At 51.0% G+C, this 12,706-nt stretch overlaps 1 protein-coding gene across 7 annotated transcripts in view; it reads right to left on the bottom strand.

The window, feature by feature from the left end:
- The window catches only part of LRRFIP1 (LRR binding FLII interacting protein 1), a 132,775-nt gene that overhangs the window by 13,825 nt on the left and 106,244 nt on the right, over positions 1 to 12,706 (bottom strand). For 5 of the 7 annotated variants that reach the window (XM_081260831.1, XM_081260827.1, XM_081260828.1 and 2 more), the window contains 8 exons: positions 10,348 to 10,383; positions 9,825 to 9,950; positions 8,158 to 8,229; positions 6,408 to 6,578; positions 4,650 to 4,742; positions 3,297 to 3,389; positions 2,171 to 2,263; positions 828 to 969 (listed from right to left, as the gene is read on the bottom strand). In XM_081260831.1, the coding sequence (XP_081116957.1) occupies positions 828 to 969; positions 2,171 to 2,263; positions 3,297 to 3,389; positions 4,650 to 4,742; positions 6,408 to 6,578; positions 8,158 to 8,229; positions 9,825 to 9,950; positions 10,348 to 10,383 (826 nt within the window). The remainder of the gene's footprint in view (positions 1 to 827; positions 970 to 2,170; positions 2,264 to 3,296; positions 3,390 to 4,649; positions 4,743 to 6,407; positions 6,579 to 8,157; positions 8,230 to 9,824; positions 9,951 to 10,347; positions 10,384 to 12,706) is intronic. The other 2 variants (XM_081260832.1, XM_081260833.1) reach the window with 2 other exon arrangements.

The following is a 12,706-nucleotide window of genomic DNA, read 5'->3' as shown; positions in this document are numbered from 1 at the left end:
TTGCATAAAGAAAACTAAGTAAGCTGAAAACTTCTAATTTGCAATTAAAAATCATGGGCTCTCTCTTATTCTAGCCTCACTGATAAAAACTTGAAGGCAACTGGTACTAGGGACAGACCAGGCCTTTTTTAGGGGGTGCAGCTTCAGGCTGAGGGCTTATCCCAAAGCCAGACGGTATGATGAATATTAGTGAGTTGCTGCAGGTCGTTGAAAATCATATAAAATATCCCATGATCCACTGGACTCCACCACCTGATCCTCGTGTGGAAGCAAGGGCATGGCATTTGAAGGAGCATGCTCGACCAAGGCGTCCTACACCCTGGCCACACCCACCACCCAGGACTGCCTGCCCCCCACCCAGCTGGGTGGAGACCGACAACCCGTGTGTGCTCCATGTGCCCCTCGTGCCTGCAGGACGCTGAGCAGGGCACAGGCTGTGACAGCATGGCAGGCCCCTGCGGCCACCTAACCTGCTTCGCAGCCTCGGCTACAATGATCTGATAGCTCCATAACGAAGCAGGTTAAAGCCACACTTGGCACAGATTTGAGGAGAGCACGGTCACCCAGTGCTGGTCCCTCCTTACACTCACAGCTTTGAGACGCAGAGGTACGTGGATCGAGCCACTGTGGTAAGCTGGAGGAGGTGCATGCCAGACAACGCGTGTGGGCCCTCACACTGATTGGCAGGAAATTACCATGACGTGACAGAACAAATGGCATGCTGTGTGACTGTTAATTGATCAGTTGCGATTGCTTCAATTCTAAAAATGCATGGAATGTGAGCCAAGGCTGATTGAAAGATGAAGGGATCAGGAACGCATACTTACCCAGAGTCCCGTCCCCGGCCGACTTGAGGGCATTTAACTCCTCTTTAGTGATCTTGGTGGAGCCTTGGTACCCAACATTGTTTAGTGTATCTGAAGTCTCTCCATTGTTGGCTATTTCTGAATTTAGGATGATTCCATGTTTCTGGGAACAAAAACAGGCTCACTGTAATACTCAGAAATATCAGGTTAAAACTTTTTTTTATTAATAATCTTAAAAAAGGAAAGTATTTTTCCTGGAGAGGGAAACTCCAGAAGGACGCAGAGGTGCCTGGGCACCACGCTTGTAAGTGCTCCACCAGCACACAAGTCTGTGGTGGCTTCCTCCACATGCTGCCTCCTTTGGACTCCTATCTGGGACCTAATTTTCTGGTGACAAGATACTTTCAACAGGGATCCTTTAAACCAGGCATAAGAGCCCCTGAGCTGCCACAAGTGGCACTCCAAGCCGTCCCTGGGAAGTGCCCCTCAGCCACACAGCCCCCAGAGAAAGGCGTGCTCAGGTGTTCTGGAAGGAATGAGACTCATGCTGGGGGGATTAAAAGGGGTCCGGAATGCTGCACGCTTTCAAAAGAATGAGCATGTCCACGACACGGAGAGACGCGTGGCAGCCCTGGGGTCCTGACTTGCCGGCCACCCCTGCCTCACAGCTCTTCCCCGACGCTGCGCGCACAGCCTCTGAGGAGCATCCTTGGCCACCTGACTCCAGGCCTGTGCCCTGCGGGTTCATTGCTCTGGCTCTGACCAGGGAATTTAAGAGCAGACATGACATGTCCCCGACACTGAAGGTGTCACCAGGGCCATGCCTTGTTCAACACTCTCTCCGGCAGCACTCCAGAGCCCCCCCAGATGCTGCCCATTGGGCTTCTACTGTCTCAAGCCAGCAGCTGCAGGTCCCTTGACATGGTGTCCAGGATGTGGGTTGTCCTTCTCCCAGGACCAGGAGGTCTCAAGGTCTCAAGCATGGGCCTAACCCCACCACAGAGCCCAGACACTGCTCATCAGGAGAAGTCTATGGGGGGAGGCTTTATTCCAGGGACACAAATACATTTTCCAACCTGGAGGAATATTCTAGAAGGCTTACTAATGAGTATGAGGAAAACTCAAGTAACAAAAACAACAAAAAAACCACCCAGAGCTGAAAACCTGAGGTCCTTCCAAGATCACTTGTGCTTATGAGCACCTAATGACCCCGATCTGCACTGACTTCATGTGATTCCTCAGGGCAGTGAAACTACGCCTTGCGTGCACCAATGTCACAGTACAGACACAGCTGACACAGTCACAGAAGCCCAGAATTGGCTGTTGCCACTGGGGTATTTTTAAACAGGACTTTGACTTCATACCTTCAATTCCTCTTTCAGCTTGACTATTTCTTCTCTAAGATCATCTCGTTCGCTTCTTATGGAATCAAAGAACTCTTTCTGCCTCTCTAAGGCCTGAGTGTGCAGCGGAGCAGAGAGAAAGAAGACAGGCAAGAAGAGCAGTTACTTCAGGAGCAGCAGCGAGAAGGCGGCTCTACTGTCCACACACTAACCAGCCCAGACATGGAAAGATGCTTAAGGAGCAGACAGAACAGGCAGCAAGCATCTGTGCGATGGCCGGGTGCAGGGTGCTAGCTTCTGGAACCTCACGAGCACGCTCATGGAAACCCAGAGGCGGCTTCAGGGCCTCGAGTGCTAGCTTGGCCTGCACTCGCACAGTGTTGAAGTCCCCACGAGCAATGTGTTCACTTAACTGAGGGACAAACAAAGAACCAAGAGGAGTGCTGAAGAGCCCCAAAATGGGAACTCTTCCATCATTTTTACACACAGATTATGAGTGTTTGTTGTCCCTGATAAAAGTAAACCTGTCTGAACACATGCATCTGTGCACAGGCACTCCTAGCTAAGTGCTGCTGGGTGTGTAAAGTGCAGCCAGGGTGCAGTTCACACAGTGGACCTGCAGACACATGGTCACACACCACTAGGCCTTCATCGGGGCTGGGTCATGTGAGTTGCTATGTTTTAGAAGCTCTTTGCGACTATGGCTCTGTGGGGTCCCTGTCTTCCTATCTGTCACTGCTGAACATGGGTGGGCTGCCTCTTTGCAGAGGGAGTGGGTCTCAGGAGGCCACCCTGGGGAGATTTCGATGTAGAACTATGTGGGGTGCAGCTCCTGCTACCCATAGTTTCCTTAAACCCTTCTGAGAAAAAACCCAGGCAAGGCCAAGCAGGGACCTCTGAGAGGTGTGACCTCCAGGCAGTGCCCAGAGGCCTCCCTCACCGTGTCCTGGGCCCCTCACCATGCAGCCAGGGAAAGCAGTCAACTCCAAATCTTAGTTACTATCAATTTGCTAAGTTAGTGCATGAACTCTGTTCCTAATTTTGTGTCACACGGGAGTTGCATGCACCCACACAAGCTTTTGCAAACCAAACATTCTGCAATAACTGTTTGCTAAGCCGCTTGCCCAATTCAACTTGAGAATCCTACCCCTATCTTTTTGTCTTTCCACTCTATCGTTTCCTGAAGATCAGAAATCTCCCTGATATAATTCTCCTGCTTCTGCTGTAGCTGTCGGATTTCCTGAGGAAAGGAACAGATGGAAAGAAAGCAGGTAAAGGGTCAAGCAGGAAGAAGGGCCGGGGCTGGATACCCGGAGAGCTTGGACAGCTGAGTCCACAAGGGGCCGTTTCACCTCATCAGCCCTGAGCTCACCAGTGTCCGAGGCTTTTCCCTTGCTTTACTCTCAGCTCTAGGAAGTACAGGGAGAAAACCTGCCACGGTGAATTCTCACCCCAAAGTCACCAGTTAAAGTGCTGATTCACTTAAAAATTAAAACCCAACCCCATATAGTTGTGCTTTGCTGGACATCGTGGATTCAGTGTGAGAAAGGTATTGTGAGATGACATCTTCACTGTGCGAATACCACAGAGTGGGCTGACACAGAGCAAGATGGCTACAACGACACCAGCTGATATACTGTGGGACCAGGGTTGTACCTGTGGTGCACTGCTGACTGAAATGTCACGTGGTACATGACTGTATTAGTTTCCTCTTGCTGCTGTAACAAATCACCACAAACTAAATGGCTTAAAACAATATCAATTTATTCTCTTACAGTTCTGGAGACTGGAAGTTCAAAGTGAGTCTTATGGGCTAAAATCAAGGTAGGGGCAGGCCTGTGTTCCTTCCTGGGGGCTCCAGGGGGAGATGGTCTTGCTTTTTTCCCCTTCTAGAACCCTTTTAGACATACCTTGGCCTTGGCTATTCCTCACATCACTCCACTCCCTGCTTGGGTCTGACGTCCCCTACTTTGGCCTCTCTTGCAAGGACCCTTGTGATCGTATCAGACCCAGCAGTGGCCCTGGTTAACACCCCAAGTCATTTCTGCACAGTCGCTGCTCTGCTGTGTCAGGCAACACACCTACAACCTCCAGGGATCAGGATGTGGGCCGTCTTTGAGGAGAGGGGCGGGGGGGGGGCACTGTTCTGTCTAACACTTGTCCCAAACAAACACACCACCACCAAGAGAATAAGAATCTTCACCCATGGAGGCACTTCCCTTCAGCATCACCCTGGTACCAAATGAGGTCAGGCAGGTGAGACCCTGATCTGACAGGATGAGTGTCCCCTGCCATGTGAGAACACAGCAAGGAGGCCGCAATGGGAGGCCTCGTCTGGAACTGCCCGTCTCCAGAACTGTGAGAGGGTGAGGCGCAGCTCTGGCCCGAGGGAAGCCCGTCTGAGCCCGTCTGAACCAGTCTGAGCAAGACTGAGCCCGTCTGTGCTAAAACCAACAAAGGTTACAACTCCAAAAGGAAAGGAAAGGAAACTGCCACCTACCTCCAGCATTTCTTCCCTCTGCCTCAGCGCCTCCTTGACCTCAGCAAACTGGAACTGCAGTACGCTGTGGGCATGCTTTTCCCGCTCAAACTCCTGCAGGGAGGAAAGGCCTGTTCTGTCACCCTAGCACGTCCCCACGCATTTCCCTCAGAAGACTGTAAAGTCAACCTGAGGAGTTTCGCAGCTTCCTGGTTCCCCTCTGGGTCCCCAGGGCCATGTGGAGCCGGGATGAGGAGCCCTGCACAGGGCCAGGAAAAATGATGCCCGATTTGAAAAGCAAATCACTGTGGAAATAGGGGATCCGAGCAGCCTCCTTGCCAACTCCACACCAGAGCTGCCACTCCTAAGACAAGGCAGGAGAGGGCGGAGGGGGCAAGCACAGCGCCTGCAGGGCACCCTGCCCCGCGTCCAGCCCCTGCACGAGGCCCAGTCCAGGGACCGGGTCACATGGCTTTTCTGTTCTGCAGCCCACAGGGTGGCACAACCACTACTAACGTCCCTGGATCTGCGTAGGCAGGCTGTTTGGGAAGGGTTCAACCTTGGCAACCCCTGTCCCCATCTTGGGAGCACATTTTAGCACCACCCAGCTTCTGGAGTTAGGCTTGAGGGTTTGCGTTCCATTTCATGGGGCCTGAAGGGTGGTGGTCTAGGGTTTGAACGCTCTACCGTGCCTGCCAGCACTGGGGCCCACAGCACGCCTCTGTTCACCCCCACCATGTCCTCGGGCCTCATGAGACTCTCTCAGAGCTCGGCTGTCAGGAACTGTGTGCAAAATTCCTTTTAGCTTCTAACATGATCCTGTGGCAAAGAAGTAGGCCTTTGAGTTGGTGATGGGACCTTGGTTTTAATACTTGGGATTCTGACCATACAATCAGTTTAAAAGATGACGATGACATTCACATATTAAATTCTCTGTTCATCTGAGAATACTCTCCAAAGAACTGGATGACATTCTAGGGTTTGATAAACCAGCTAATTCCTACAAATAGGAAAAACAAGTATTCCTAGCTGGGTGTGGTGTTGCACACTTATAATCCCAGCTACTCAGGAGGATTCCAAGTTCAAAGTCAGCCTGGGCAACTTAGCTAGAACCTGTCTCAAAAATTAAAAATAAAAATGTCTGGGGATGTAGCTTAGTGATAGAGCATCACTGGGTTCAACCCTGGTACCACTGAAACAAACAGAACCCAAGTATTCCTTCCTCCTGAAGAATGGCTGGGCTCCGCTACCCCAGTAGGTCTACTGTCATTAACTTTAACAGGCTGATGCCAATAACATAAGTTAACAGCAAACCAATCCCAGTGGTTCTTAGTGCAAGTGCAAATGAGACTCTTCTCTGAGCTTAAATAAAGGTATTTAATTCTTAAATGGAGAAACCATGTCTCCCCATCAGCAAAAAATAAAAACGATTTTCTTAACACCTTTGATACCTTTAACTATTTCTCTATGGTATTGAGAAGCAACAGAAAATGTATGCCAATAGGAAAATAGGAATCATCTAACTGTGCCTTTTCCAAGCATGTTGGTCCTTTTGCAAGCATGCTTATCCATGGTTAGGATAGCACCTTCCACACAAAACAACGACCTTCTCTAGTAAAACTGCCTCTGCTTTACGTGTTGAAATGACAGCCAACCTTTCAAGGCACTTGGCAAAGAGCATGGCATGTCTTCAGCTGTTGGAGTTTCCAGGGTCCCTGGCAGCCCGTGCACAACCCCCAGCCCTAGCCAGCGCTGTGCCCTGTACACACCACAGCTTACTTTGCTTTTCTCTTCATACTGCCGCTGAGACTCAGCCAGCTGCTCCTCGAGCTCCAGCAGCGTGTCCTTCAGGTTGTCAACCTGATACATGAAGTTGGTCTTCTCGTTGTCTAGCTGGGCGTTGGAAACCATAGCCTTCTTGTATTTCTCTTCCACTTCTGCTAGTGAGTCCTGCAGAAACCGGAGCATAGTTTTGAAATTGTGATAAGAAAGTCAAAACAAAGATTAATTTGGTATTCTTTAAAAGCAACACCAAAACTCAGCCTTTAGTGTAGATGTCATTTCTTAGGGAAAACGTGTCACAGTGAGAAGCACATGGCAATGCCACACACGGAAATCCCGCTTTTCAAGGTGACCAAGTTCTCATTGTGCAGACGATTTGTTTTTGACTCTCTTTTCATTTGGGCAGGAGGAACATAGTTCCCACCAAGGTGTCCGGGCTGCTCAACAGGTTCCTAAAGTCATCCCTGGAGACATGTGGCTGGAATTTGGGGAAGAGCCAGTGGCTGGGGGAGACTAACCCACCACAAGCAATGCAGTCACCCCAGTTCTGCCTCACGCACCAGGAAATGATTGACAGTAACTCAGATTCTGACCCATCAGGAAACGAAACAAGACAGACACGTCTCACTGGAAAAGTCCTGGAAGGACACAGTTCATTCCCAGCCCAGGGAAAGAGGCCAGCAAGAGGAGCCCCCCCGCACCTGCAGGTCCCAACACATGACTACGGGAAGGTGCTGCCAGAGAGAGGGTGGAGGCACCAGGTGCAAACTGCGCAGGGCTAAAGACAGAGGTGGGGGACACGTGGCCAGGAGCAGAGGGTGCCGGGCGGAGCTGCGTGAGGACCCCGCTGGTGCAGCCCTGCAGGTCAAACCAGGGCAACGCTGTGGGCAGGAACAGTGGTTCCCGTCGCTCGCTCCCATTTTACTTGAGTCAAAAGCCAGAGTCTTGATTTCCTCCCTTTGGAGGAAATAGAGGTGGCAATAAAGAGAACGAGGACTTGTTCATGTGACGTGTGTTGCTTCCTTTGTTTGGTGTCCTCTGACACTGAATTTAGACAATTTTCGGTACTTTCTGAGAGCCAAAAAGGAAGTAACAGATTTGCCAGCTCTTGCTTTATCCTGACTGCCCTGAGCTGCCTGGAGGGTTTGCCTGTCACACTCCTGGATGACGCCTCTATGGAACCTCTCACCTACTGTCAAGGGACAGGGCAACCAAGCCTCCTGAGGCACAGTGAAGTAACTCGCTGTTCTGAAAGGAGCGTGCACACACTCAGACACAGATCTGGCTACTGCTTCACTTGTGACCGCATGGCATGCAAACAGTCCGGATGCTTCAAAGGCATGCGTGTTAGGATGGCCCTGCTGGTGGACGCCAGATGTTCTGAGAAGCAAATCAAGGGAAGCACATTCCCTATGCTTTCAGAAAGCAAAGGGAACCAAGGACATTCCCCACACTCTGCTGTACCAGAGGGAAATGAGAGACGGGATGCAAGTCTGGGGTAGGGTGGTGAGCGCAAGACCACTGGGCTGTGTGGGTGGCCTTCCCACTGGGGCGCTGCACCTTTGACACTGGGTTCAGATGCTGCATTTGGGAGAAGGGGACACATCACGCGGGCATGCCCGCCACTCCAAGCTCATCCACAGCCTGGGCCTCTTCAGTCTGGGCGTGCACCTGGAACTTCTTCTGTGGGATTTTCTGAAGTTAGGGTGGGTTAGTACCGTGAGCCCACCCTTCTGTAAACTGGTACCTTCATCTCTTTCAGTCCTTGCATGTATTTGCCTTCTACATCCTGAATCTGGTCCTTTAACTCATTGAGTTCCTGGGGGAAATGGCACAGTAGGCAAATGACATCAAAGAGAAAAATCAGCAGAGATGACACACACCTCACGCTCAGGCGCCTGAGCAGCGTCTGCTATTCAGGTGGCCTGAGTGTACATTTTCTCTTTGAAGTGTTAAGGGAAAATAAAATAAACATCAATCCTATAAAGATTAACATTTAGGTATGTCTCCTATTTTTACACTATTTTATAAAATTTGGGTGTACCTTTTATGATGTTATAGTTTTAAAAACTGGAACTTCTGGAAATAGCACCAGCACTCTGCCGCCTACTCAGCAATCCATCCAGGAACTGAGAGACCTGGTTCTGTGCAGGACACAGCAAGGTGCTAGGCGCAGGAGTCGGCAGCACTTTCTCTTATGGAGCTCCATGCCTGCCTGCGTGTCTCGTTCACCCCCCAAATCCTGGGGCTTGGGACAGCGTCCAGCATGAGCCAGACTCTCAGCAAGTCTAGCTTGCTGGATGGATGAACGATGCTCACAAACTAAGAGCTGAGACAAAACAGGACTGCACAGAGCTTTACCTCCAGGAGAGAGAGATGGGCACCATGTGCTGAGAGGCTACAGACACCTGTGATCCCAGAGACTTGGGAGGCTGAGGCAGAAGGATTACAAATTCAAGGCTAGCCTCAGCAACGTGACAAGAAACTGTCTCAAAAAAAAAGGGGGGGGGGGGGGTTGGAGATTACCTTAATGGTAAAGTGCCCCTGGGTTCAATCCCAGGGCCCCTACCCTCCAAAGAAAATCAGTTCTGGTTTCAGATACTCATAATACATAGACTTTGGAAGGTAATTTCAAGGTAACCCAGTCCAGCCTCCAGTGGATGCTTAAATCCTTCCTGTCCTCTTGGGCAAACGACATCCAGCTGCTCAGACATCACCAGGGGAGCAGACCCTCCTTTTAACCAGCTTTGACTATTATAAAGTTCTTCCACAGGAGAAGCCAAGCCCAGCTGCCTCAGCTCCGGTGTCTTGGTTCTGTCCTCTGAAGGACACAAAGCTTGCTTACCTGGCCTGCCCTCCTGCAGCCACAATGGCCCTAGGTACTTGAACAAATACCACTAGGTTGTTTCTCTTTTGCTCACAGAGAATTCTACCAAGTGCCTGGCACCGTCCTCGATGCCAGGGATATGTCATATCCACCTTCTAGTGGAAAAAAGTCACTAAGATACAATGAGGCCTGCGAGGGCACATTATAAATAGAACGTAAGGGCACGTTCCAGAGAGAGGGAGGGGACATTCAGAGGCAAGGCTGTGTGCCAGGCTTGGTGAGGTCTGTGAGCAGCAAGCAAGTGTCCAAATACTCCAAAAAACGTAGCAGAACCCAGAGATGAACAACCCCACCAACAGCACGTGGCTGGTAAGAGGGCGTGAGGGTGGGCACACAGTCTGCCCTGGTGGGTGAGATGGGTCAGGAGACACCTTCTGCACTGCCTTTTGCTGTTACGAGATACTGTTTAGGGGAGGCAAAGGAGACAGGACCTCAAAGAAAGATCCAGAGCTTTACAAACATTCCTTTTAGTTGAAGACGGATTTTCACGAAAGGCCCCTCCCTGTCATGGCAGAGCGCCGCCTTACCTTGATCTCCCTGATGGATGCCTCGGTGTCGATGGAGATGGAGGTGTCTCCGCTTCCTCTCCGGGAAGATGTTCCACCCAGGGAGGCCAGCGTGGCTGCAGACAAGCCCGGCATGTTGCGAGACCCCTGCAAAGTGTGAGGTCAACGTGATGCAGACACAACCCACCTTCCCGATGAGCCCAAGGGCGCACAGCCCCACGCTAACTCCACTTCCCGATGGGGGGTCATCTGTGGGCAGCAACAGTGAATGGCAGGTTTGCTCTGAGTGCTCACAGGCACCACGGGCTCTGTCTGGCCTAGCTGTGTGGGGCCTCCACTGTCCAACACACACGGCATGTGAATAGGGACCCCATGGGGATGTGACGCCATGGGGGTGGCCCTCTCTCCTGGCCTTGTCATGCACTGTCCAACGTCTTTACTAAACAACAAGCAACACGCTTTCTTCTCAGTTCCAAAGGGGAGCTCTGGGACCCTCCAGGTTGATGAACAGCGTATGGCAGAGGCTGACACAGAAATTCCATACCTTCTCAGCAAAATCTTTCTCTGGTCTCTCTTCAACCTATAAAAGAAAATGGACACATATCAAATACTTCAAAGCATTAAATAGATATGAACTTAGGGGATAAGATGATAAAACAAAACATTAACTTCCTCTGTAAACTAACAACAGCCAAGAATTTGGCTTTTGCCTTCTTTCCTGTTCGGAGGTGGTCTCCTTGAGGCCCCTCTCCTATTTCCCCATGGGAATCCGGGCGGCAGTGGGGCAGGGAGCATCCTCTGGTGCTACCAGAAGGTGTGCATGGTGTCAAGCCCAGGGCGATGCAGGTCTGCCAGGACCTGCTGAATAGAGGCTGAGGATGGCATTGGGGCTGCTGCTTTCTTTGCTCTCATCCAACAAGAGACCCAGTCCTCTCTGGCCCAGTGAAGCTCCCCTCCCCACCTGCTGGGCCCGCACAGGCTGCACTTATCTGCAGGTGTCCACCTTCTTGCTTTTCCCTCTGAGGTCCTTGGTGCTACCTCTGGTAGCCAGAGCATCAGCCAAAGACGCAAACAGCAAACGCAGGTCACACCCCTGACTTGCCCATCTGGATGGTGGCTAGAGACACTGCAGTCACCTCTGCATTTTACACAATGGACAGTTTGGACTGCAGTTCCAGGAATCTTAACTGAGCTCTGTCCAAGGCTGGGCTTATGAACACAGGCAGCTCAGAATGATGCTGGTGCAGGGACACCAATGTCCCTCTCTGCACAGGTTCTCACAAATGGCACAAGACGGCCTCCTCCAAATGACCACTTCCTATCTGCCCACCATGCATCCTCGCTGGGCCAGAAGACCAGGCCCTCATCATCAGTGCCTAAGAAGAAGGCCCATTGACTGCCACCTTTGTGGCAACTCCTCTCCAAGGGTGAGACACCTGAGACTAAAATAATATGGCAAAGAGTTTTGGTGCATCAGCCAACCTGGAGATCAAGTGGAATCACCTGGAACCCTCCTTTAATGCAAGGGAGGGAAGCTCCGAGGTTGGCTGAGTGCAGGTTGGTGATGCCCAGGGTCTGCTGCTCCACAGACCCAGGCTCACCCGGGGCTGTCCAGAGGCCTCCTGTGGTCTCACCTGCCTTTCCACACTCCTGGATTCAGCGTGAGCTTTGTGCTCATCTGTCTCCTTAGCACCCTAAGAGCAGACAGGCCACCGAGTCTCACTCCCCAGCTTGCTAAAATAAGCCCCTGGGCTGGGGCAGGGGCTTCGTTCCTGGTGGTCCCTCTGCCCAGAGCATCTCTTCCCACTTAGCCATGGCCGCTGTCCTCCAGGGACCAGGCAGAGGCCTGTGTCTCATGATGCTTCCTATGCAGCTTTCCTGATGTCCTTTCAACCCAAGGCTGCGCCATCAGACCTGGTAAAGACAGTGGCTCTGTCATGACAGGCACCGCGTGCCATGGCCGACGCTTGCCCCGTGTGTCTGAAAGCACACTGGAGTCATTACTTTTCAGATGTGCATGCCACATTGGCCTGACCACTTTTGGGGGTGCTGAGGCAGACCTCAAACCAGATGGTTGCACCTCATCATCTCTGGAAGAGCCCAGAGTCTTGAGCTTTGAGGACGATTTCAAGTGTGGTTTTCTGTCCACGTGGGAATGAGAATACTCCTGAAACTTCATCCAAACTAGAATGTCAGCAAACTGTCTAGCACCTACTCTGCGGGGACCTATTTCCTGAGTCTGTGGAACAGAGGACCAAGACAAGGGTGGCCTAGCTCTGGATGGGGCACAAAGGACCAACTCCACGGGCAGCCGTTGCTCTCTGCATCACACCCATTCCTTTTCTACTGTTCCTGGCAATAGAGGGGGACTGTGCACCAAGAACCGTCTCCCGAACTGCGGGTTTCCCTACAGAGGCACCCGTGCCTACAAGGCCCACCCCAGGTGGCTGCTTTTTGCCTTTTTTTTTTTTTTTTAAGAATTTCTTGCAAAAAAAGATGAAGAGGAATGGGTGGCAGACCAATGAAGCTGGCTTTTTGGGGGGCGAGGGGAGGGCCCTTTGTTCTGCATTTTCTCTCTCTGGTATTTGTAAAAAACCAAACAAGGAATTAAAAAGCCCTAAAACCATAGTGGCTCATTCTATAAACAAACAAAAAAGTCTTTGCTCTGAGGTGTGTAATGGACTCAGAATGTGAAAATGGGGGTATTTTTAAAGTGGAGACCATGTAGAAAAAATATTTTAAATTAAGCTCTCAATGAAAGATAGAAAACGCATACTTAACTAATCTTTGTTCAGCACATCACAGCAAATTCCACTTTGTTTTCCAAATTAGAAGGGACACACGGATGTCCCAGTGTTCCTCAACACCAGAAATTAACATAGAGCCCAGGGGGACCCAGTTCA

Source organism: Spermophilus citellus (assembly GCF_964194105.1).
Source record: "Spermophilus citellus genome assembly, chromosome: 11".
Classification (NCBI taxonomy): Eukaryota; Metazoa; Chordata; class Mammalia; order Rodentia; family Sciuridae; genus Spermophilus; species Spermophilus citellus.
Note: the sequence above shows the minus strand (reverse complement) of the source record. Positions and strands in the feature narration are given on the sequence as shown.